At 38.1% G+C, this 22,892-nt stretch overlaps 1 protein-coding gene across 2 annotated transcripts in view; it reads right to left on the reverse strand.

Annotated features, from left to right (window-relative positions):
* Positions 1–22,892, reverse strand: part of ANK2 (ankyrin 2) — a gene marked incomplete at both ends in the record, with an annotated part of 247,216 nt that overhangs the window by 88,573 nt on the left and 135,751 nt on the right. For both annotated transcript variants that reach the window (XM_079712358.1, XM_079712357.1), the window contains 2 exons: positions 19,168–19,266; positions 19,639–19,737. In XM_079712358.1, the coding sequence (XP_079568484.1) occupies positions 19,168–19,266; positions 19,639–19,737 (198 nt within the window). The remainder of the gene's footprint in view (positions 1–19,167; positions 19,267–19,638; positions 19,738–22,892) is intronic.

A 22,892-nucleotide genomic window follows, 5' to 3' on the forward strand; every position in this document is an offset into this window, starting at 1 on the left:
AAAGTTCTGTAATCCGTGATTTGTGAGGAATTGTTGTTGAGGTTAGTGGGAAGCCAATCTTGCTCAAAACTCTAGTGGGTGGTGGTTATGGTATAGGTTGGTTGCATATGCACATTAATTAAACTGCATTGCAATCATTGAAGGCACAGCGAAACATTAATAGCTATTGTGTTTTAAGCATCCATTTTATGCCAGATATTGGACCTTATATTTATTGTCTCTCTTTTTTTTTTTTTTTTTTTTTTTTTTGCGGTACGCGGGCCTCTCACTGTTGTGGCCTCTCCCGTTGCGGAGCACAGGCTCCGGACGAGCAGACTCAGCGGCTATGGCTCACGGGCCCAGCCGCTCCGCGGCATGTGGGATCCTCCCGGACCGGGGCACAAACCCGTGTCCCCTGCATCGGCAGGCGGACTCTCAATCACTGCGCCACCAGGGAAGCCCTACTGTCTCTTTTAATCTTTACTACCATTCTGAAAATGAGAGTGCTTGGTACACAGTAGGTGTTTTATAAATAATGGGTGCCTAAATGAGGGCATGAACAAATGACTGAATAAATGAATAATTTTCTCCCCATTTCAGAGATGATGAAACCGAAAATAACAAGGCTAAGTAATTTCTTCACAGTCATTCAAGGTTCAGATCCTATGTAGAAGAGCATGATAGACAGTGACTACCAGATTACTTTTTTATTGTCTACCTGCCTCACCCCCGATAAAATTTCATCCATGTATGTCAAACCCAAGTGTCCTGGGCACAAAGTCCTGAGTAGCCCATTCATACCTTAAACTTGTAAGAGTATATGTCCCCTATATCTAGTGTCACTGCCTCCTCATGACCAACAGGCACATTTGCTTCTCCTGTCTACATGAAGTGTCTGTGCTGTTAAAAAGAAAACCACAGGCCCAAAATGGAGTCACTTATGCTAAGCCACACCACCATATTGGGGCTTAATACCTAACCTAATTGAAATTTAGTCTTAACCAGGCAGTCAAGAATTTTCTAGTCAATACCAATGAGGCAATACATTCATTCCCCAAAGGAAGATGAAGTAATCTGCCACATAGACCTTTTCTGTCCCCCATACATAGGTTATCTAAGCCTGAAATAATCTTGCTTGTCCTGCCTTTAAAAATCTTTCCATTTTGGTAGCCCTTTGGAGCTCCTCTCTACTCACTAGAAGGATGCTGCCTAATTCGTGAATCATTCAATAAAGCTAATTAGAGCTTTAAAATTTAGTCAGATGAATTTTGTTTTTTTAACAGATTTGGTGGCAGCAGTGTGATCCAAAGTGGAGTTCTGATGGCATTTTGGGACAACAAGAAACACAGTCGTGATACCTGCAAACTCCTATCTGAGTTCACTGTCTTTCTCTCCATTTCTGGGGGCTGTTGGTAAGTTCCTCTCGGTTTGAGCTCCGCTCTTTTTGCATTGAACTCCAGATCTAACTGGCTTTCCAGTTGGTTCCCAATTTGTTTGGAATCACTAGTTCCATGTTGGGTACTTCTGGTAGTCCTGACCACAATTTCCTATTTGATTGGAAACCCCAGCTTATGGTTCTGTCCCTAGATTCCATGTTGGGAACTGCGAGCTACAGTTCCCCATTTGTTTGGAATCAGTCCACAGACCCTATTTGTTGAGGTCTGCTGGTTCATTTCTTCACCTCAGTCTCAGGTTCCAAGTTGGGAATTGTTGGTAGTGTACCAGGGCCTTTTTCTTGGCCAGGCTCCAGTATTTGGTATTTACTGTACTTAATTCTGCAGTGTTAAGGTACACATACTTGTTTGTCCTGTTTTGTGTAGATAAAGGCTAGCTAAAAGAGATGGGATCTTTAATTTCTAAAGAGTCAAGTGCACCACCTTCTGGCACAACTGCCTATTTTATGTCTAAGAACTATAATCGCAGAAGCTATACATATCTACAAAAATGTCAAAATCTTACTGTGTCCTGAGAGTTTTACCTGGTAACTATCATGTTGGGGATCCCCAAAATATGACCAGACAGAAATGTGGGTGGCACTCCATTTGTGGCAAAATATGGCTGGACAGAAATGTGAGTTGAACCTCATATGAAGCTAGGGTCCTACCAAACTGCTGCCAGCCCTCAGGGAAATTACAATGGCCATTATAAGGAACATTCCAATTAGATAAAATCTTTTAAGAAGTGAACTTAAAAGCAAGGGATACATATTTTAATTGGTAGGCAAAAGCCTCCAAAAGGCTTCAAAATTCCAAAATAGCTCCATTGAAAGTTCTGTTGCAAAGAGCTAAGAAAAAATTAAAGATATAAGAGGTTCCTAAAACAAAAGACTGTAAGACTGACATAACTCCAGTGCTCCCCTCTTTCCTCCTTTACTTAAGTATTTATTCTAGTAATCCTGTCTGAATTGTCTTTTCCACTCTAAAGAGACCAGGAGACCGTAAACAAAAGCCCACCATGTTATTGGCCTTACAGACACCCCCATGTCTATCTTCGAAGGAGGGCCCCCATGTGGACACCTCTCAGAGTTGATGAGACTTTGAGGGATTTTCTGGTAAACTGCTACACTATGCCCTTAAACTGCCAAGGAAAGCTAAAATTAAAATGAATAAAAAACAGGAGCCTGCAGAGGGGATCCAGGGAAAAATGGCAGAAGCCAGGGAAAGGTAAGAATTCTTACCAAACCCAGTTCTACTGAACCGGTCTATAGTGCCCAGGTGAAAGAGGAAAATAAAATTTCAACTTGTCCCTTCCTTTCCAAATACAGATCCATTGGTTATTGATCCTTTCTGTCCCAGGGATAGCCATTGCCTTCTTGCTTGTTTTGCTTGATGCCTTAAGTACCTGGCTTGGCTTTCTGCCTACCTGGGACATGCAAGTTGTCAGTTCTTTCTTTTGCTTGCCTGTGGGTGACTCTAGATCTTGTGAATATAATATCTTTTGCACCCTTTTGGGGGACACCTCTTGAGTCCAAGAGTTTGTTCAATATTACCAGAAATATCCATTGTTTGTCCTGGCTGAAAACTGACAAGATATTTGAAAGGATTTAATAACTTTATAACCAGAGGTTTGGCCAAATTGGAAGCTGATATTCAGAGCCTGACAGATTAAAAAAAATTTTTTTTGGCCATCTTCTCTAAGCTAAATGTAACCAGAGAGAAACATTCCAACATAGGTAGAAGGGTATGTCAGTCCATTAGCATCCAGGCTCCAACCCAGTTCTTTAAGGAATTGAGAACAACTGTCCTTATCTTAAAAGTCTTTGCAAAGCTAGAAGTATAGCTCTAGAGAACTGCAGAAAAAAAAAAAGGAGGTGGGAAAGGGGACTTTAAAAGAAATATACAAATTGCTAAAGCAGCACTCTTGCCCAAAAATCTAGTTCAAGGAAAATTTTTAAATGAAAAATGTAAGATCTCTGTTTATGTCTGTCTGTATGCTCATGTGTGTCTATATAAGTGTTGTAGGTGTGTGACATTTTTCTACCTTCGAATGGTATTGCTAAAGTTAATTTGTAAAAGAGCTCTACTTAACTGGCTTAAACAAGCAAGCCTTTTACAAATTTAGGATTCAAACTAACCCAAATGCTTTTCAAGTTCACGTGATCTGTGATAATGTTTGGTAAATAAAGGCTAGTTTAAGTTTGATGGTTTAATGAAAATAGATATGACTTTAGAGTTAATAACATTGAATATAATGCAAACAAAACTTTTTATTCTACCTGGGCTTATTAGTCAAATAAGTTCATGTTATCTCTTGCAAAATTTGTCAGCCAGAAAAATAACCTAGAACATTAACAGACTTTGTCTAATGTTTCATGAGGTTTTTGTGGGTGGTTTAAACATAATTATTGAAAACACGTAAATTACATAAGTGTAAGTGAGAGAAAAGTTTCTAGATGAAATTTTTCAGTACTTACCCCATATCTTTCTAGTATCCTGAAACCTTAAAGTTTTGCTAAGTTCTGTGACAAAGTGAAAGAGCGGCATGGACATATATACACTACCAAACGTAAGGTAGATAGCTAGTGGGAAGCAGCCGCATAGCACAGGGAGACCAGCTCGGTGCTTTGTGACCACCTGGAGGGGTGGGATAGGGAGGGTGGGAGGGAGACGCAAAAGGGAGGGGATATGGGAACATATGTATATGTATAACTGATTAAATTTGTTATATAAAAAAAAAGTTTTGCTAAGTTGAATTAAATGACGGATAGTCATTGGATATCCAGATCATTTCCAAATAGGATAAAATATTGAAACATTTATTACTGGGCATAGGTTTATCCACTTTTTGCTTCCTTTCACAGAGGAATTAAAGATATTTGGGTCTATTAGCAAACATGTTTTGTGTCATTGTGAGAAGCATATTTCCAGAAATTATAAAAAGTATTTATAAGTCTGCCAGTCAACAGAATGCTGATATAAATGACAGTTTATAATGCTTACTTCTTAGTTTTCACTAGAAATTAAAGGTTACTAAGAGTTAAATATTCTTATATGTGCAGTTAGTTAAGCCTACTAGAAATAATAAGGAAAAGGAATTTTACATGTGGTCAGGACTAGATAAGTAGAATGAATTTAGTTAAGTAAATAAGTTTGAATATCAAAAGTTGGCTGGTGCAAAATTGGAATTTGGTTTTTTCTCTGTTAGAAGGTCAACATTTTTTGTTTTCTGTAAGTCTGTTCTTGAAAATAAGAGATTACGAGAGGTTTTTCTTTAAGTAATCTGCCTAGAAAAAACAAAGATATTATGTCTTGTCAAAATAATCACCTATGTTCTATGTTGTCATTATCAGGTCATTGATTAAATAAACCTAGTCCTCTAGATATTAAAAGAGCTAAGTTTTGCTCAGAACTATGTAACCTTCAATGTCTACCTAGGAAATTTTTGTTATTTTGATTAAATAGGTAACTAAGTATTGTTTCACAATGACCTATGACCCTATTCGATCAAGTGTTATAAAATCTTTTGATATTTTTGACAAACTTCCCCAAAATCAAATTCTAAATGAAGTCTTTTTGACCTTAAACTAACATGGAAATTTTCCAGAGGGGCCCTGGAATGTTTCAAAAGATTTGTTCTCTCTCCTTATAAAAAGGGAGATGCTTATTTGGTATTAATTATGTTTATTTGGTATGTTAAGTTACATGGGAAGCATGTAAGAAGTAATACAAAGCCTTCTTTATGTTGTGTTTATACAGGTATATGTTATAAGTATTTCATAAATTGTGTGAAATTCCTGGAAATCTGATATGTCCTAATTACAGTTATTATCTAAAAATGTTGTGTGTCACAGAAATAACTAAATATCCTTGTTAATTCCATCAGGTCTTTAATAATGGACATTTTTTAAGTCTTCTGTCATTTGCAGAGAGCTATTGTTTTACTCTGACACTTTGCAAAAGTCTTCCAGCAAAAGTATTTCATCTTCAGAAAAATTCAAGAAAATAACTTTTTGACAAGTGCAGGCTTCTGATAACTTTAAGATCATAAAACTGAATTGGTAAGAACAAAGCCTGCCTCTGAATATTCTTGGAAGGGATTATACCAAGTCCCCTTTACTATTCAGATGACAGCTAAACAACAATTCAAGCCTTGGGTACATATTTCACAGTTAACAAAGACTCCAGCTGACATCTGGTCCCATCCAAATGCTGGAGACCTCCAAATTAAACTGACTAGGAAGAGAAGTAGCTGACATCAAGGTAGACTGCTTCTTCCCAAGACACCAGATCATGACTTCATGCTTTTAACTAAATGTGAAACCCTCTCTTCTCCTTCTTTCCTTTACTCCAGCATTGGCCTGGAAAGATAACACCACTATTCATATCTCCCAGGCCATTGCTAAGAGAAGTAACCTTTCAGACTGCTGGATTTATCATCAAAAACTCGGATCTGTCCATGAGGTTAGAGACCCCTGGTATGTTTCCCTGTCTCTTATTAATACCCCAAATTTGGGAAACTTTGTGTCCAGGTTCTATGCAAAGAAAGGGATACAGGCAAGAATAACCAGAATGCAACTGCCTACATGGTCCACAGACCCTTAATACCAGGAGGCATTCATGATTCCAAATTAACTCTCTTTGACAGACCCCTACATCCCTGATTAGGAGTAAATGTTAATGAGGAACCTCTCTTTAACTTTTGAAGATATTCCAGATTCTGTTGCTAAGATAAGAGCTGCCCAACAAAGATCCTTAGACTCTGTGGCCAAAGTTATTCTTGATAATAGGATAGCTCTTGATTATGTTTGAGCTGAGCAAGAGTGTGTGTTGCAGCCAACACCCCCTGCTGCACTTGGATTAACACTTTTGGGGAAGTTGAAACAATTACATAAAATCACTGAGCAAGCCACTTGGCTTAAAAAAGGTGACTCCTTCAATGAGGACTTTCCTTGACTTAGCTGATTTCGGTCTTGGGCACCATGGCTCAGAAGTTCACTCCAAACACTGGGAATTATCCTGCTTATAATAATTATAATAATCTCTCTGGTGCATTGTGTTCTTGCAAAAGCTTTAAATACATGTTCACAGCCACTAACCACAAAGCAAATGATCTCCCTAAGACTGAAACATCAGGAAAGGAACAAAGAGAATAACCAATTTAAAGATTGTGAACCTGAAGCTTTAATCTGTGAATATCACAGGGGTAGAAGAAACATCATAACCTATGGATACCACCAAAGGGATGATAAAAACCATGAGAACTTCAGAGAGGTAGCTGAGAGTGATGCTAATGCCTTAAAGTTTGATCACTTCTTTCAGTTAAGCTGAAAGTCTGATCAAAAGGGGGGAATTGTTAAAAAGAAAAGCCATAGGCCCAAAATGGAGTCACTTGTGCTAGGCCACACCACGAAACCGGGGCTTAATACCTAACCTAACTGAAGCTTCAACCTCCCCAGAAATGTAGTCTTAATTGGTTAGTCAGGAATTTTCTGGTCAGCACCAAGAGCGTAATCTGTCACGTGGGCCCTCACCATCCCCCAAACGAAGATATGGTAATCTGCCACTTGGACCCCTTCTGTCCCCCATAGGTAGGATACCTAGGTCTGAAATAATCTTTTTTCTTTATGACTTCCTTGTTCTGCCTTTAAAAACCTTTCCCTTTTTGCAGTCCTTTGGAACTCCTCTCTACTTGCTAGATAGATGCTGCTGATTCATGAATCATTCAATAAAGCCAATTAGATCCTTAAAATTTACTTGATTGAATTTTTTTAAAACAATGCACAGGGTGCCACATGATTCCTTCTATGCTTTCACTCTGGCCTTTCCATCCATGGGGATGTACCACATCTGTGACAGTCTATTTGTCTGACTACCCCCTGGCTGGAATGTCATCAGCTCTGCCTTGTCTGTTATATATCCCTACAATGGAATGACCCCAGGAAACCTGGAAATATAAATCAATTACAAGGACTCTGAGGAACTTATAGCTACTGCAAGGACTCTGCTCTCAAATCAAATAATCCATGGATATTTCAGGAGCATAAAGTAATATTTATTTTCCTAAAAAAATTACTCCTTTCTATTGTGTTTATAAAGATTATACCAAAGTTTTATAAAATTTTCCAAATTTTTATACCAAGTGATGAATGTTTGAAGAGTAAATGAAATACATATGTTTATATTTTCATAGCAACAAAACAATTTTTAGTAACTATAGTTACATATGGGATGTGAGGAAGAAAACATGATTCCTCCTCCAAAAATGTCATTTTATGTGAAAAAATTCTGAAGTATTTATTAAAAGAATGTCCTTTGAGGTATGTATCTGTCCACTCCCCTGAAGATATATGAAAATATATATTTACTTCCAAAAGCAGGTAAAATCTATATAGTTCACTTTTTAAAAATCTGAACAGTTAAAATGAGATTTTTCTCTCAACCAAATGTCCATTTGAATGCAGACGAAACCCAGGGGAGGTAAATGATGTTATATAGACAACATGTCTGGCTTCTAAATATCCTAACCATTTCAACAAACACTTAACAAAAAAATATGGTAAACGTTTTCAAGTTCTGACAAAATCTCATTGCATTGCTGCATTTATGCCTTTCAGGAGAATACCTGGATTCCAACAAGAAAGTCTTTCCAGTAATACTTATATGTGAACTGACTCAGCAAAAAGGTATCACACGCTAAAGCCTGAGAATTCATATGGAAGCTTTTAAATAAGTCTCAAAGTGCAATTTCATGAAAACTCAAGAACTGCTCAGAAACTAGGGAATAGTTATTCTTGTTAGAGTCAGATTAGAAGTTTTGAATCTCAAATGTTATTAGTATTATTAATAATTTAAAAAATAACTTTATTTTTAATTCAGTTACAAATAAGCTTATGTATAGGCATGCTTTTGTTTCTACTTCAAAGAGGATATAAAAAAACTGAGTTCCAAAACTTATGTTTCTAATTAGTAGCAGCTTTTTTTTTTTTAACATCTTTATGGAGTATAATTGCTTTACAATATTGTGTTAGTTTCTGCTGTATAACAAAGTGAATCAGTTATACATATACATATATTCTCATATCCCCTCCCTCTTGTGTCTCCCTCCCACCCTCCCTATCCCACCCCTCTAAGTGGTCACAGAGCACTGAGCTGATCTCCCTGTGCTATGCAGCTGCTTCCCACTAGCTATTTTACAATTGGTAGTGTATATATGTCCATGCCACTCCCTCACTTCGTCCCAGCTTACCCCTCCCCATCCCCATGTCCTCCAGGCCATTCTCTACGTTTGTGTCTTTATTCCTGTCCTGCCCCTAGGTTCATCAGAACCACTTTTTTTTAGATTCCATATATATTTGTTAGCATACGGTATTTGTTTTTCTCTTTCTGACTTACTTCACTCTGTATGACAGACTCTAGGTCCATCCACCTCACTACAAATAACTCAATTTCATTTCTTTTTATGGCTGAGTAATATCCCATTGTATATATGTGCCACATCTTCTTTATCCATTCATCTGTCGATGGACACTTAGGTTGCTCCCAGGTCCAGGCTATTGTAAATAGTGCTGCAATGAACATTGTGGTACATGACTCTTTTTGAATTATGGTTTTCTCAGGGTATATGCCCAGTAGTGGGATTGCTGGATCATATGGTAGTTCTATTTTTATTTTTTTAAGGAACCTCCATACTGTTCTGCATAGTGGCTGTATCAATTTACATTCCCACCAACAGTGCAAGAGGATTCCCTTCTCTCCACACCCTCTTTAGCATTCACTGTTTGTAGGTGTTTTGATGATGGCCATTCTGACCTATGAGGTGATACATCATTGTGGTTTTGATTTGCATTTCTCTAATGATTAGTGATGTTGAGCATCCTTTCATGTGTCTGTTGGCAATCTGTATATGTTCTTTGGAGAAATCTCTATTTAGGTCTTCTGACCATTTTTGGATTTGGTTGTTTGTTTTTTTGATATTGAGCTGAATGAGCTGCTTGTATATTTTGGAGATTAACCCTTTGTCAGTTGCTTCATTTGCAAATATTTTCTCCCTTTCTGAGGGTTGTCTTTTCGTCTTGTTTATGGTTTCCTTTGTTGTTCAAAAGCTTTTAAGTTTCATTAGGTCCCACTTGTTTATTTTTGTTTTTATTTCCATTTCCCTAGAAGGTGGATCAAAAAGGATCTTGCTGTGATTTATGTCATGGAGTGTTTAATGCATGACATTTAATCCATTTACATTTTTTAACATCTTTATTGGAGTATAATTGCTTTACAATGGCATGTTAGTTTCTGCTTTATAACAAAGTGAATCAGTTATACATATACATATGTTCCCATATCTCTTCCCTCTTGTGTCTCCCTCGCTTCCACCCTCCCTATCGCACCCCTCTAAGTGGTCACAAACCACCGAGCTGATCTCCCTGTGCTATGTGGCTGCTTCCCACTAGCTATCTATTTTACGTTTGGTAGTGTATATATGTCCATGCCACTCTCTCACTTTCTCACAGCTTCCCCTTCCCCTTCCCCATATTCTCAAGTCCATTCTCTAGTAGGTCTGTGTCTTTATTCCCATCTTACCCCTAGTTTCTTCATAACCTTATTTTTTTTTCTTAGATTCCATAGATATGTGTTAGCATACGGTATTTGTTTTTCTCTTTCTGACATACTTCACTCTGTATGACAGACTCTAGGTCCATCCACCTCACGACAAATAACTCAATTTCATTTCTTTTTATGGCTGAGTAATATTCCATTGTGTATATGTGCCACATCTTCTTTATCCATTTATCTGTTGATGGACACTTAGGTTGCTTGCATGTCCTGGCTATTGTAAACAGAGCTGCAATGAATATTTTGGTACATGACTCTTTTTGAATTATGGTTTTCTCAGGGTATATGCCCAGTAGTGGGATTCCTGGGTCGTATGGTAGTTCTATTTTTAGTTTTTAAAGGAACCTCCATACGGTTCTCCTTAGTGGCTCTATCAATTTACATTCCCACCAACAGTGCAAGAGGGTTCCCTTTTCTCCACACACTCTCCAGCATTTATTGTTTCTAGATTTTTTGATGATGGCTATTCTGACCAGTGTGAGATGATATCTCATTGAAGTTTTCATTTGCATTTCTCTAATGATTAATGATGTTGAGCGTTCTTTCATGTGTTTGTTGGCAATATGTATATCTTCTTTGGAGAAATGTCTGTTTAGGTCTGCTGCCCATTATTGGATTAGGTTGTTTGTTTTTTTGTTATTGAGCTACATGAGCTTCTTGTAAATTTTGGAGATTAATCCCTTGTCAGTTGCTTCATTTGCAAATATTTTCTCCCATTCTGAGGGTTGTCTTTTCATCTTGTTTATGGTTTCCTTTGCTGTGCAAAAGCTTTTAAGTTTCATTAGGTTCCACTTGTTTATTTTTGTTTTTATTTCCATTTCTCTAAGAGGTGGGTCAAAAAGGATCTTGCTGTGATTTATGTCATAGAGTGTTCTGCCTATGTTTCCCTCTAAGAGTTTGATAGTGTCTGGCCTTACAGTTTGGTTTTTAATCCATTTTGAGTTTATTTTTGTGTATGGTGTTAGGCAGTGTTCTAATTTCATACTTTTACATGTACCTGTCCAGCTTTCCCAGCACCACTTATTGAAGAGACTGTCTTTTCTCCACTGTATATTCTTGCCTCCTTTATCAAAGATAAGGTGACCATATGTGTGTGGGTTTATCTCTGGGCTTTCTATCCTGTTCCATTGTTCTGTGTTTCTGTTTTTGAGCCACTACCATACTCTCTTGATTACTGTAGCTTTCTAGTATAGTCTGAAGTCAGAGAGCCTGATTCCTCCAGCTCCATTTTTCGTTGTCAAGATTGCTTTGGCTATTCAGGATCTTTTGTGTTTCCATACAAATTGTGAAATTTTTTGTTCTAGTTCTGTGAAAAATGCCAGTGGTAGTTTGATAGGGATTGCATTGAATCTGTAGATTGCTTTGGGTAGTATACTCGTTTTCACAATGTTGATTCTTCCAATCCAAGAACATGGTATATCTCTCCATCTATTTGTATCATCTTTAATTTCTTTCAACAGTGTCTTATAATTTTCTGCATACAGGTCTTTTGTCTGCCCAGGTAGGTTTATTCCTAGATATTTTATTCTTTTTCTTTCAATGGTAAATGGGAGTGTTTTCTTAATTTCACTTTCAGATTTTTCATCATTAGTGTATACTAATGCCAGAGATTTCTGTGCATTAACTTTCTATCCTGCTACTTTACCAAATTCATTGATTAGCTCTAGTAGTTTTCTGGCGGCATCTTTAGGATCCTCTATGTGTAGTATCTGTCATCTGCAAACAGTGACAGCTTTACTTCTTCTTTTCCGATTTGGATTCCTTTTATTTCTTTTTCTTCTCTGATTGCTGTGGCTAAAACTTCCAAAACTATATTGAATAATAGTGGTGCGAGTGGGCAACCTTGTCTTGTTTCTGATCTTAGTGGAAATGGTTTCAGTTTTTCACCATTGAGGACAATGTTGGCTGTGGGTTTGTCAAATATGGCCTTTATTGTGTTCAGGAAAGTTCCCTCTATGCCTACTTTCTGGAGGGTTATTTTATCATAAATTGGTGTTGAATTTTGTCAAAAGCTTTCTCTGCATCGATTGAGATGATCATATGGTATTTCTCCTTCAATTTGTTAATATGCTGTATCACATTGATTGATTTGCATATACTGTAGAACCCTTGCATTCCCACTTGATCATGGTGTATGATCCTTTTAATGTGCTGTTGGATTCTGTTTGCTAGTATTTTGTTGACGATTTTTGCATCTATGTTCATCAGTGTTATTAGCCTGTAGTTTTCTTTCTTTGTGACATTGTTGTCTGGTTTTGGTATCAGGGTGATGGTGACCTCGTAGAATGAGTTTGGGAGTGTTTCTCCCTCTGTTATATTTTGGAAGAGTTTGAGAAGTATAGGTGTTAGCTCTTCTCTAAATGTTTGATAGAATTCGCCTGTGAAGCCATCTGGTCCTGGGCTTTTGTTTGTTGGAAGATTTTTAATCACAGTTTGAATTTCAGTGCTTGTGATAGGTCTGTTCATATTTTCTATTTCTTCCTGGTTCAGTCTCAGCAGGTTGTGCATTTCTAAGAATTTGTCCATTTCTTCCAGGTTGTCCATTTTATTGGCATAGAGTTGCTTGTAGTAATCTCTCATGATCCTTTGCATTTCTGCAGTGTCAGTTGTTACTTCTCCTTTTTCATTTCTAATTCTATTGATTTGAGTCTTCTCCCTTTTTTCATGATGAGTCTGGCTAATGGTTTATCAATTTTGTTTATCTTCTCAAAGAACCAGCTTTTAGTTTTATTGATCTTTGCTATCGTTTCCTTCATTTCTTTTTCATTTATTTCTGATCTGATCTTTATGATTTCTTTCCTTCTGTTAACTTTGGTGTTTTTTTGTTCTTCTTTCTCTAATTGCTTTAGGTGCAAGGTTAGGTTGTTTATTTGAGATGTTTCCTGTTTTTTAAGGTAGGATTGTATTGCTATAAACTTCCCTCTTAGAACTGCTTTTGCTGCGTCCCATAGGTTTTGGGTCATCGTGATTTCATTGTCATTTGTTTCTAGGTATTATTTGATTTTCTCTTTGATTTCTTTAGTGATCTCTTGGTTATTAAGTAGTGTATAGTTTAGTCTCCACGTTTTTGTATTTTTTACAGATCTTTTCCTGTAATTGATATCTAGTCTCATAGCGTTGTGGTCAGAAAAGATACTTGATACGATTTCAATTTTCTTAAATTTACCAAGGCTTGATTTGTGACCCAACATATTATCTATCCTGGAGAATGTTCCATAAACATTATAGGAAAATGTGTATTCTATTGTTTTTGGATGGATTGTCCTATAAATATCAATTAAGTCCATCTTCTTTAATGTATCATTTAAAGCTTGTGTTTCCTTATTTATTTTCATTTTGGATGATCTGTCCATTGGTGAAAGTGGGGTGTTAAAGTCTCCTACTATGGTTGTGTTACTGTCGATTTCCACTTTTACGGCTGTTAGTATTTGCCTTATGTATTGAGGTGCTCCTATGTTGGGTGCATAAATATTTACAATTGTTATATCTTCTTCTTGGATTGATCCCTTGATCATTATGTAGTGGCCTTCTTTGTCTCTTGTAATAGTCTTTGTTTTGAAGTCTATTTTGTCTGATAGGAGAATTGCTACTCCAGGTTTCTTTTGATTTCCATTTGCATGGAATATCTCTTTCCATCCCCTCACTTTCAGTCTGTATGTGTCCCTAGGTCTGAGGTGGGTCTCTTGTAGACAGCATATATATGGGTCTTGTTTTTGTATCCATTCAGCCAGTCTGTGTCCTTTGGTTGGAGCATTTAATCCATTTACATTTAAGGTAATTATCGATATGCATGTTCCTATGACTGTTTTCTTAATTGTTTTGTGTTTGTTATTGTAGGTCTTTTCCTTCTCTTGTGTTTCCTGCCTAGAGAAGTAACTTTAGCATTTGTTGTAAAGCTGGTTTGGTGGTGCTGAATTCTCTCAGCTTTTGCTTGTCTGTAAAGATTTTAATTTCTCCATCAAATCTGAATGAGATCCTTGCTGGGTAGAGTAATCTTGGTTGTAGGTTTTTCTCCTTCATCACTTTAAATATGCCCTGCTCCTCCCTTCTGCCTTGCACAGTTTCTGCTGAAAGATCAGCTGTTAACCGTATGGGGATTCCCTTTTGTGTTATTTGTTGTTTTTCCCTTGCTACTTTTAATATGTTTTCTTTGTATTTAATTTTTGATAGTTTGATTAATATGTGTCTTGGCATGTTTCTCCTTGGATTTATCCTGTATGGGACTCTCTGTGCTCCCTGGACTTCATTAACTATTTCCTTTTCCAAATTAGGGAAGTTTTCAACTATAATCTCTTCAAATATTTTCTCAGTCCCTTTCTTTTTCTCTTCTTCTTCTGGGACCCCTATAATTCGAATGTTGGTGCGTTTAATGTTGTCCCAGAGGTCTCTGAGACTGTCCCCAGTTCTTTCCATTGTTTTTTCTTTATTCTGCTCTGCAGTAGTTATTTCCACTATTTTGTCTTCCAGGTCACTTATCCATTCTTCTGCCTCAGTTATTCTGCTATTGATCCCTTCTAGAGTATTTTTAATTTCATTTATTGTGTTGTTCATCATTGTTTGTTTGCTCTTTTATTCTTCTAGGTCCTTGTTAAATGTTTCTTGCATTTTCGCTATTCTATTTCCAAGATTTTGGATCAGCTTTACTATCATTATTCTGAACTCTTTTTCAGGTAGACTGCCTATTTCCTCTTAATTTTTAGGTCTGGTGGGTTTTTGCCTTGCTCCTTCATCTGCTGTATGTCTTTCTATCATCTCATTTTGCTTATCTTACTGTGTTTGGGGTCTCCTTTGCGCAGGCCGCAGGTTTGTAGTTCCCGTTGTTTTTGGTGTCTGTCCCCAGTGGCTAAGGTTGGTTCTGTGGGTTGTGTAGGCTTCCTGGTGGAAGGGACTAGTGCCTGTGTCCTGGTGGATGAGGCTGGATTTTGTCTTTCTGGTGGGCAGGTCCACGTCTGGTGGTGTGTTTTGGGGTGTCTGTGGACTTATTATGATTTTAGACAGCCTCTCTGCTAATGGATGGGGCTGTGTTCCTGTCTTGCTAGTTGTTTGGCATAGGTTATCCAGCACTGTAGCTTGCTGGTCATTGAGTGAAGCTGGGTCTTGATGTTGAGACGGAGATCTCTGGTAGATTTTCTCCATTTGATATTACGTGGAGCTGGGAGGTCTCTTGTGGACCAGTGTCCTGAAGTTGGCTCTCCCACCTCAGAGGCACAGCAGTGACTCCTGGCTGGAGCACCAAGAGCCTTTCATCTACACGGCTCAGAATAAAAGGGAGAAAAAATAGAAAGAAAGAAAGAGGATAAAATAAAATAAAATAAAGTAAAGTAAGATAAAATAAAATAATTAAAATAAAAAATAAATATTATGAAAAAAATTTTAAAAAGTAAAAAAAAAAAAAAAAGAACGGATGGACAGAATCCTAGGACAAATGTTGAAAGCAAAGCTATACAGACAAAATCTCACACAGAAGCATACACATACAAACTCACAAAAAGAGGAAAAGGTGAAAAAATAATATATCGTGCTCCCAAAGTCCACCTCCTCAATTTGGGATGATTTGTTGTCTATTCAGGTGTTCCACAGATGCAGTGTACATCAAGTTGATTGTGGAGATTTAATCCGCTGTTCCTGAGGTTGCTGGGAGAGATTTCCCTTTCTCTTCTTTGTTCACACAACTCCCGGGGTTCAGCTTTGGATTTGGCCCCCCCCCTGCATGTAAGTCGCCTGAGGGCGTCTGTTTTTCGCTCCGACAGGACCGGGTTAAAGGAGCAGCTGATTCAGGGGCTCTGGGTTACTCAGGCCGCAGGGAGGGAGGGGTACGGGATGCTGGGAGAGCCTACAGTGGCAGAGGCCGGCGTGACATTGCACTAGCCTGATGTGCGCCATGCATTCTCCCGGGGAAGTTGTCCCTGGATCATGGGACCCTGGCAGTGGCGGGCTGCACAGGCTCCCGGGAGGGAAAATGTGGATAGTGACCTGTGCTCGCACACAGGCTTCTTGGTGGCAGCAGCAGCAGCCTTAGCATCTCATGCCCGTCTCTGGGGTCCGCACTGATAGCCGCAGCTTGCACCTGTCTCTGGAGCTGCTTTAATCAGCGCTCTTAATCCCCTCTCCTCGTGCACCAGGAAACAAAGAGGGAAGAAAAAGTCTCTTGCCTCTTTGGCAGGTCCAGACTTTTTCCCCGGACTCCCTCCCGGCTAGGTGTGGCGCACTAGCCCCCTTCAGGCTGTGTTCACGCAGCCAACCCCAGTCCTCTCCCTGGGATCTAACCTCCAAAGCCTAAGCCTCAGCTCCAAACCCCCGCCTACCCCGGTGGGTGAGCACACAAGCCTCTCGGGCTGGTGAGTGCTGGTCGGCACTGATCCTCTGTGCGGGAATCTCTCCGCTTTGCCCTCTGCACCCCTGTTGCTGCGCTCTCCTCCATGGCTCCAAAGCTCCCCCCTCCGCCACCCACAGTCTCTGTCCACGAAGGGGCTTTTAGTGTGTGGAAACCTTTCCTCCTTCACAGCTCCCTCCCAGAGGTGCAGGTCCCATCCCTTTTCTTTTGTCTCTGTTTTTTCTTGTTTCTTTTGCCCTACGTAGGTATGTGGGGGAGTTTCTTGCCTTTTGGGAGGTCTGAGGTCTTTTGCCAGCATTCAGCAGGTGTTCTATAATAGGAGCAATTCCACGTGTAGATATATTTCTGATGTATCTGTGGGGAGGAAGGTGATCTCCGCGTCTTACTCTTCCGCCATCTTCTCCTCGAGCCCCAATCCCTTTACATTTAAGTTGATTATCAATTTGTATGTTCTTATTACCATTTTCTTAACTGTTTTGGGTTTGTTATTGTAGGTCTTTTCCTTCTCTTGTGTTTCTTGCCTAGAGAAGTTCCTTTAGCATTTGTTGTAAAGCTGGTTTGGTGGTGCTGAATTCTCTTAAACTTTGCTTGTCCGTAAAGGTTTTAATTTCTCCATTGAATCTAAATGAGATCCTTTTTGGGTAGAGCAATCTTGGTTGTAGGTTTTTCCCTTTCATCACTTTAAATATGTCCTGCCACTCCCTTCTGGCTTGCAGAGCTTCTGCTGTAAGATCAGCTGTTAACCTTATGGAGATTCACTTGTATGTTATTTATTGCTTTTCCCTTGCTGCTTTTAATATATTTTCTTTGTATTTAATTTTTGATAGTTTGAGTAATATGTGTCTTGGTGTGTTTTTCCTTGGATTTATCCTGTATGGGACTCTCTGCCCTTCCTGAACTTGATTGACTATTTCCTCTCTCATGTTAGGGAAGTTTTCAACTATAATGTCTTCAAATATTTTCTCAGACCCTTTCTTTTTCTCTTCTTCTTCTGGGACCCCTATAATTGGAATGTTGGTGCATTTAATGTTGTCCCAGAGGTCTCTGAGACTGTCCTCAATTCTTTTCATTCTTTTTTCTTTATTCTGCTCTGCAGTAGTTATTTCCACTATTTTGTCTTCCAGGTCACTTATCCATTCTTCTGCCTCAGTTATTCTGCTATTGATTCCTTCTAGAGTATTTTAAATTTCATTTATTGTGTTGTTCATAACTGTTTGTTTGCTCTTTAGTTCTTCTAGGTCCTTGTTAAACGTTTCTTGTATTTTCTCCATTCTATTTCCAAGATTTTGGAACATCTTTACTATCATTATTCTGAACTCTTTTTCAGGTAGACTGCCTATTTCCTCTTCATATGTTTGGTCTGGTGGGTTTTTACCTTGCTCCTTCATCTGCTGCATTTTTCTCTGTCTTCTTATTTTGTTTAACTTACTGTGTTTGGGGTCTCCTTTTCGCAGGCTGCCGGTTCGTAGTTCCCATTATTTTTGGTGTCTGCCCCCAGTGGGTGAGGTTGGTTCAGTGGGTTGTGTAGGCTTCCTGGTGGAGGGGACTGGTGCCTGTGGTCTTGTGGTGTGGCTGGATCTTGTCCTTCTGGTGGGCAGGGCAGTGTCTGGTGGAACACCTGTATATCTTTTTTTCTTTTCCTTTGTGCTTTTCTAGATTCACTTGAAGTGCACCCCGCTCTTCAGACCAGAGTTTCTAGTGTGAAATGGCTGCGCCCAACACCTCAGCTTGTCAGGCCATGTGCCTGAGCGCTATGCTCCACACAGGCAGCTCTCTCTCGCTCTCTCTCTCTCTCTCTCTCTCACTCTCACTCTCACTCTCACTCTCTTTCTCTCTTTTTCTGTGTCAATTGTGTAGTCTGTCAGTCTTATCCCCCTGGGAAGCCTCACCAGCAGCTCTGCCCAGCCCTGGAGCCTTTTTATTCCCTTTGTGCTTATTCTAGTTTTACTTGCTCATAGGGTACCGCATGCAGAGGCCTCGAACCCAGCGCTTCAGACCAGAGTTCCTCATGGAAATCGGGACACCACGACAGCTCACCTCAAGATGGTGGCGGCTAATTAGTAGCATCTTGAATGATGACTTTGAAAACTCCCAAATGTGCTCACACTAATTTCCTTGAGCCTATTCACACAGCTGCAATTAGTGATTTCTGATACATAAACTTAAAAAAATGCAATTACATACTTATTTGGATCAAGAAAATTGGAGCTGCAGGTTATATTATGCATAGTAGCAGTAGTTATTTTACGCATTTCTCTACCTTGAAATAAGTTGAATATACCGAAGTATGGTTTTATGTTCCCATAATGCTTTGCAGGATAGGACCCTTCAGATGGCACTGGGAAAAACAGTCAGCTCTGCATTATCTTTGAAAACTTCCAAGCCAGGCCTTACACAGTATTTCCTCACTGAGCACAACCACATGGTAGTCCAAATGTGACAGAACTCATTAAAAATGAAAGGCATGCAGTCCAGGCTGCCTGTCTGTATTTCCTCACCAGAGACTGAGAGCTAGGGGAGGGCCAAGGCCCTGAAACAATGTAAAGGAAATCGGCCAGAACATCAAGATATTCTAGCCAGCATCTATTGTATCCTGTAGTAAATTGTTATATCGATGTCGCCTACATGGTTGTCAAAGGTTATTAGAATGAAAAGTCCCAAACAATTGTACAAAACTACATCACTTATTCAAAATCACTTAAGAAGAACTAAAAAGAAAATATGTTTGTAACTATGGTGAGCTACTGAAGTGTCCATATGGCCAAACCATTTGCTTTTAGAAAATAAAAATGAGTACATGTATTTTACCTTGGTTTTTGCATTGACATTTGCTCCCTGCTTCAGAAGAAAGTTGACCATTTTCACGTTTCCATAGTGACAGGCCACAATTAAAGGAGTGTAACCAAGCTATAAATAATAATAAACAAATATATTACTACTCTAGTAGTTAATACTCAAGGGGAAAGGAGGGCATGGAGGGAAGCAAGTACAGGAAGAAAAGTGCAAGTCATCCTGACTAGCTGAAGTAATGAGGGAGAGAGGGTAAACCTAAGTCTGCAAAGTTGGAATCTTTTTGCAAAGATTCCTGATATCTGCTATCCATTTGGACTTGATTGCAGCAAAAATGGAGAACCATTATAGATTTGTGAGCAGGAGAGTCATAACTAATTCAGAATGGGCTTTGAGGAGGGGGAACTTGGACTTTTGGTGACCTGAATGGGGGCTACTGGGAATAATCCAAGTCAGAACCTGTCACAATATTACAGTGATTCGCTTTACCTTTGTGTGAGCATCCTGGTCAGCCCCATGCTTGGTGAGAATATCAGCAACATTCACTTTATCTTCCTGGGCTGCAAGGTGTAAGGATGTGAGTCCACTCTATAGAGAGAAGGGAAGCAAAGGGGTACAATTGAAGAAGAAAATACATTGTATCATCATCCTGAAAAATTCATAGCCTCTCTCTAGCAACTGCATTTTCTGATATCTAAGACAAACCCTCCAAGTTAATATGACTTTCCACCTAAGACATACTCTCTAAGTTACTCAACACTTTCTTCAAATTACATTTTCTATACTCTGTACTTATATTATGATGTGAGCCTTTAAAATAACTCAGCTAATAAGCTTCCAAACAACATTTATTTCAAACCCATCTGTGCCTCCTGTTGAATCAATTTATTTCCTTAAATAATGGACCAACTGGTTACTACTTCTACATTATAACCACAGCAATAATTTATATTTTCATCAATAAAACATCACATCAATGAAAAAAATGTCCAGAGTTACAGGAAATGAGTTCAGAATAATTTTCTCCAGCATCCAAAGATAGCATATTATTTTGGGGGTTCCTCTAAGTGCTAAATAGTGATCCCATCATTTATATATTGCCCCATAAATTTGGCCAGTTTTATGTAAATGTCCTGGCACACATATATGAAGTAATTATTTTAATTATTTGAACATGCAATTAAAGTACAGTTAAGAATTAATAAAAGATGAAAGAATAGAGAAAGGAGGAGGGAAAAGTGGTTTATTCAGTCAATGCCACAGTCTGGCAGTGTCACTACATATGCAAGTATCTCCCATCAAGCAAAATTGAAATTTAAAGAGTATCTTTAAAACCTAAATCATTTGTATGTTTAACCAGTGTTTTTTGAGTACCTTTCACATGCCAGGAAGTGTTCTAGGCACTCGATTATATCAGTGAATAAAAGTTTCTGCCCTTCTAGAGCTTATATTCCAGCTAACAGTATATTCATGCCGTATGTTTCTCTCCTGTTATATTGTTCAAATACCTAGTATATTTATCCTCTTCCTGTACATCCTGCATCAGTATACTGAGTTATCTTACTTGTCCTCTGAGTTGGCACCCCCTCTCCCCCAATTCACATCCAATTAAAGTTGACCAGCCCTCTTAACCATGGCTCTGCAGGCCTGCTTTACTTCTATAAACTGACAAGTTCTCTGACCTTTAAAAAATCGAAGTGATATTTACAGAGGAAGAAAAAATTCTCCAACTAGAGAAAGGGCTTTATGTTTAAGAGTCCAAGGCTTTTTGATTCTTAGAGTTCTGGCTGAGCTCAGCTTTTGTTTTTCTTTTTTTTTTTTTTTTTTTTTTGGCTGTGCCGTGCAGCTTGTGGGATCTTAGTTCTCCAATGAGGGATCGAACCCAGGCCCTTGGCAGTGAAAGCTCTGAGTCCTAACCACTGGACCATCAAGGAATTCTGGAGCTCAACTTTGAGTTTCATAAACCATGAGGATGAGGTGGAATATGCACCCTTTTGCATTAAAATGTTATCACTTCTAAACAAATAGTATACAGTCCTAAAGTATAAACAGTATGAATATTAGGACAAAACAGAAGATTATTCTACATGTTGTTTTTGTCCATATTAAAATAGCGAACATAAAAATATTTCTCCTTTGAGATCATCGGTCTTTTAAAAATGTTATTGAAGTGATCATCAAATATCTCAAAGGCATCTTTAATGGCCTTTCAAATATATGTGCTGTTTTCTACATGATTTTGCAGAATGGATTTTCTACAATATAAGATTGCAAACTAACAACCAGTATGAAAATCCTCTATAGTTTATTATGGTAAGCTTGCATACCTAAATCAAATCATGTAAACCTTCCTAATAAATTAAGAAAATAGAAGATGTTGAGGAGTTCTTTTCAAAAAAAGTAATTTATTTCCTAAGACGTACCGGTGGACTCTACAGTCGGTTTTATTTTATTATTACATGGTGATTAGATAAGGAATGTAATATCTTTTCTATATTACAGTTCTTACTGAGAAATAATCATTTAGAGAATATGAAATTACTGATTTTAGTTGGTCTTAAGTAGAAAAAGAATATATGTAATTTACAAAAACAGGAGAATTTATTATCAGCTTTGCTTATTACCTGAGATACTTTCATGGTTGCATTATCTTATAATTTATTTATTTCATATATAACTTATTTATTATTATAATGTATAATTATAAATAATACCAACCAAAAGCCAGGGTTATATTTTTATATATTATATTGTTATTCAGATATATCTTAACATATTTACTAACATTTTACTCTAGTAGCAAATATCAGTACATCATGCCTTTGTCTTTAAGACACCATCCAATGTTGAAATCATTGTTATAAAGATAACATAAATACATTGTGATTCAAATTGAATATTTTTCTCCATTGCTGAGTGGAGAAAATACTCAAAAATACTCATGAAATATTTGCTGATTGACTGCTATAATTCTCTCAAAGGAAGTAATATGTTTAGAAGAATATTATCAGGGAGAACATAGTGAACTGATTCCAGATATGTATCTACAATTTTTATGAATTAAAAATTATACCATCAGAAGCACTGTGTGATCAGTTTCATGAAATGTCTAGAATTTCCATTCTACTCAAAATTTTGCCTGATTTGTTTATGGATTTCTTGTGTTTATTTTTTAATGAAGATCTGTTTTTAATGGACAATAAACACTTACATGACTCATTTGTATACTGATGTTAAATGAAATATTCTACTATTGGTTTCATGGTGACACTATCCCCAGTGGGGTAAAAGACCACCTGAGAGGCATGATTTTAATGACCACAAGGAAATCCATGCCCCGGACTTTAATGACTGTCTGACACACTGAATTTCACCATAAGGCTTCATCATGTTCATTCTTGTTAAAATGCAAATATCTTTTGGAGGGCTAACCGTGTAATTAGTCTCACCATGCCTTAAAAAAGGATCTCAGAGGCCTTTTGATAGAGAAGAGGGAAGTGCGTAAGGGCAAGGGATGTACTGGAACACTTCTGAGTGATAAAGACACAGAACAGGGCTCTAGAGGCATTCAAGACAGCCTTTTTCACAGCTCTTTCTAAAGGACATAAGCTACACGACCCATTTACAAATGTTATTAAGACCAACTTACTACTGAGTCTCCAAAAGTACTAATTAATTCAACAGTGAGTTGTGGAAAACATCTTATTTGTATATTTGTGGAAAATCCTAAGAAACTTAATTTT

Source organism: Hyperoodon ampullatus, assembly GCF_949752795.1.
Source record: "Hyperoodon ampullatus genome assembly, chromosome: 1".
In the NCBI taxonomy this organism is placed as follows: domain Eukaryota; kingdom Metazoa; phylum Chordata; class Mammalia; order Artiodactyla; family Ziphiidae; genus Hyperoodon; species Hyperoodon ampullatus.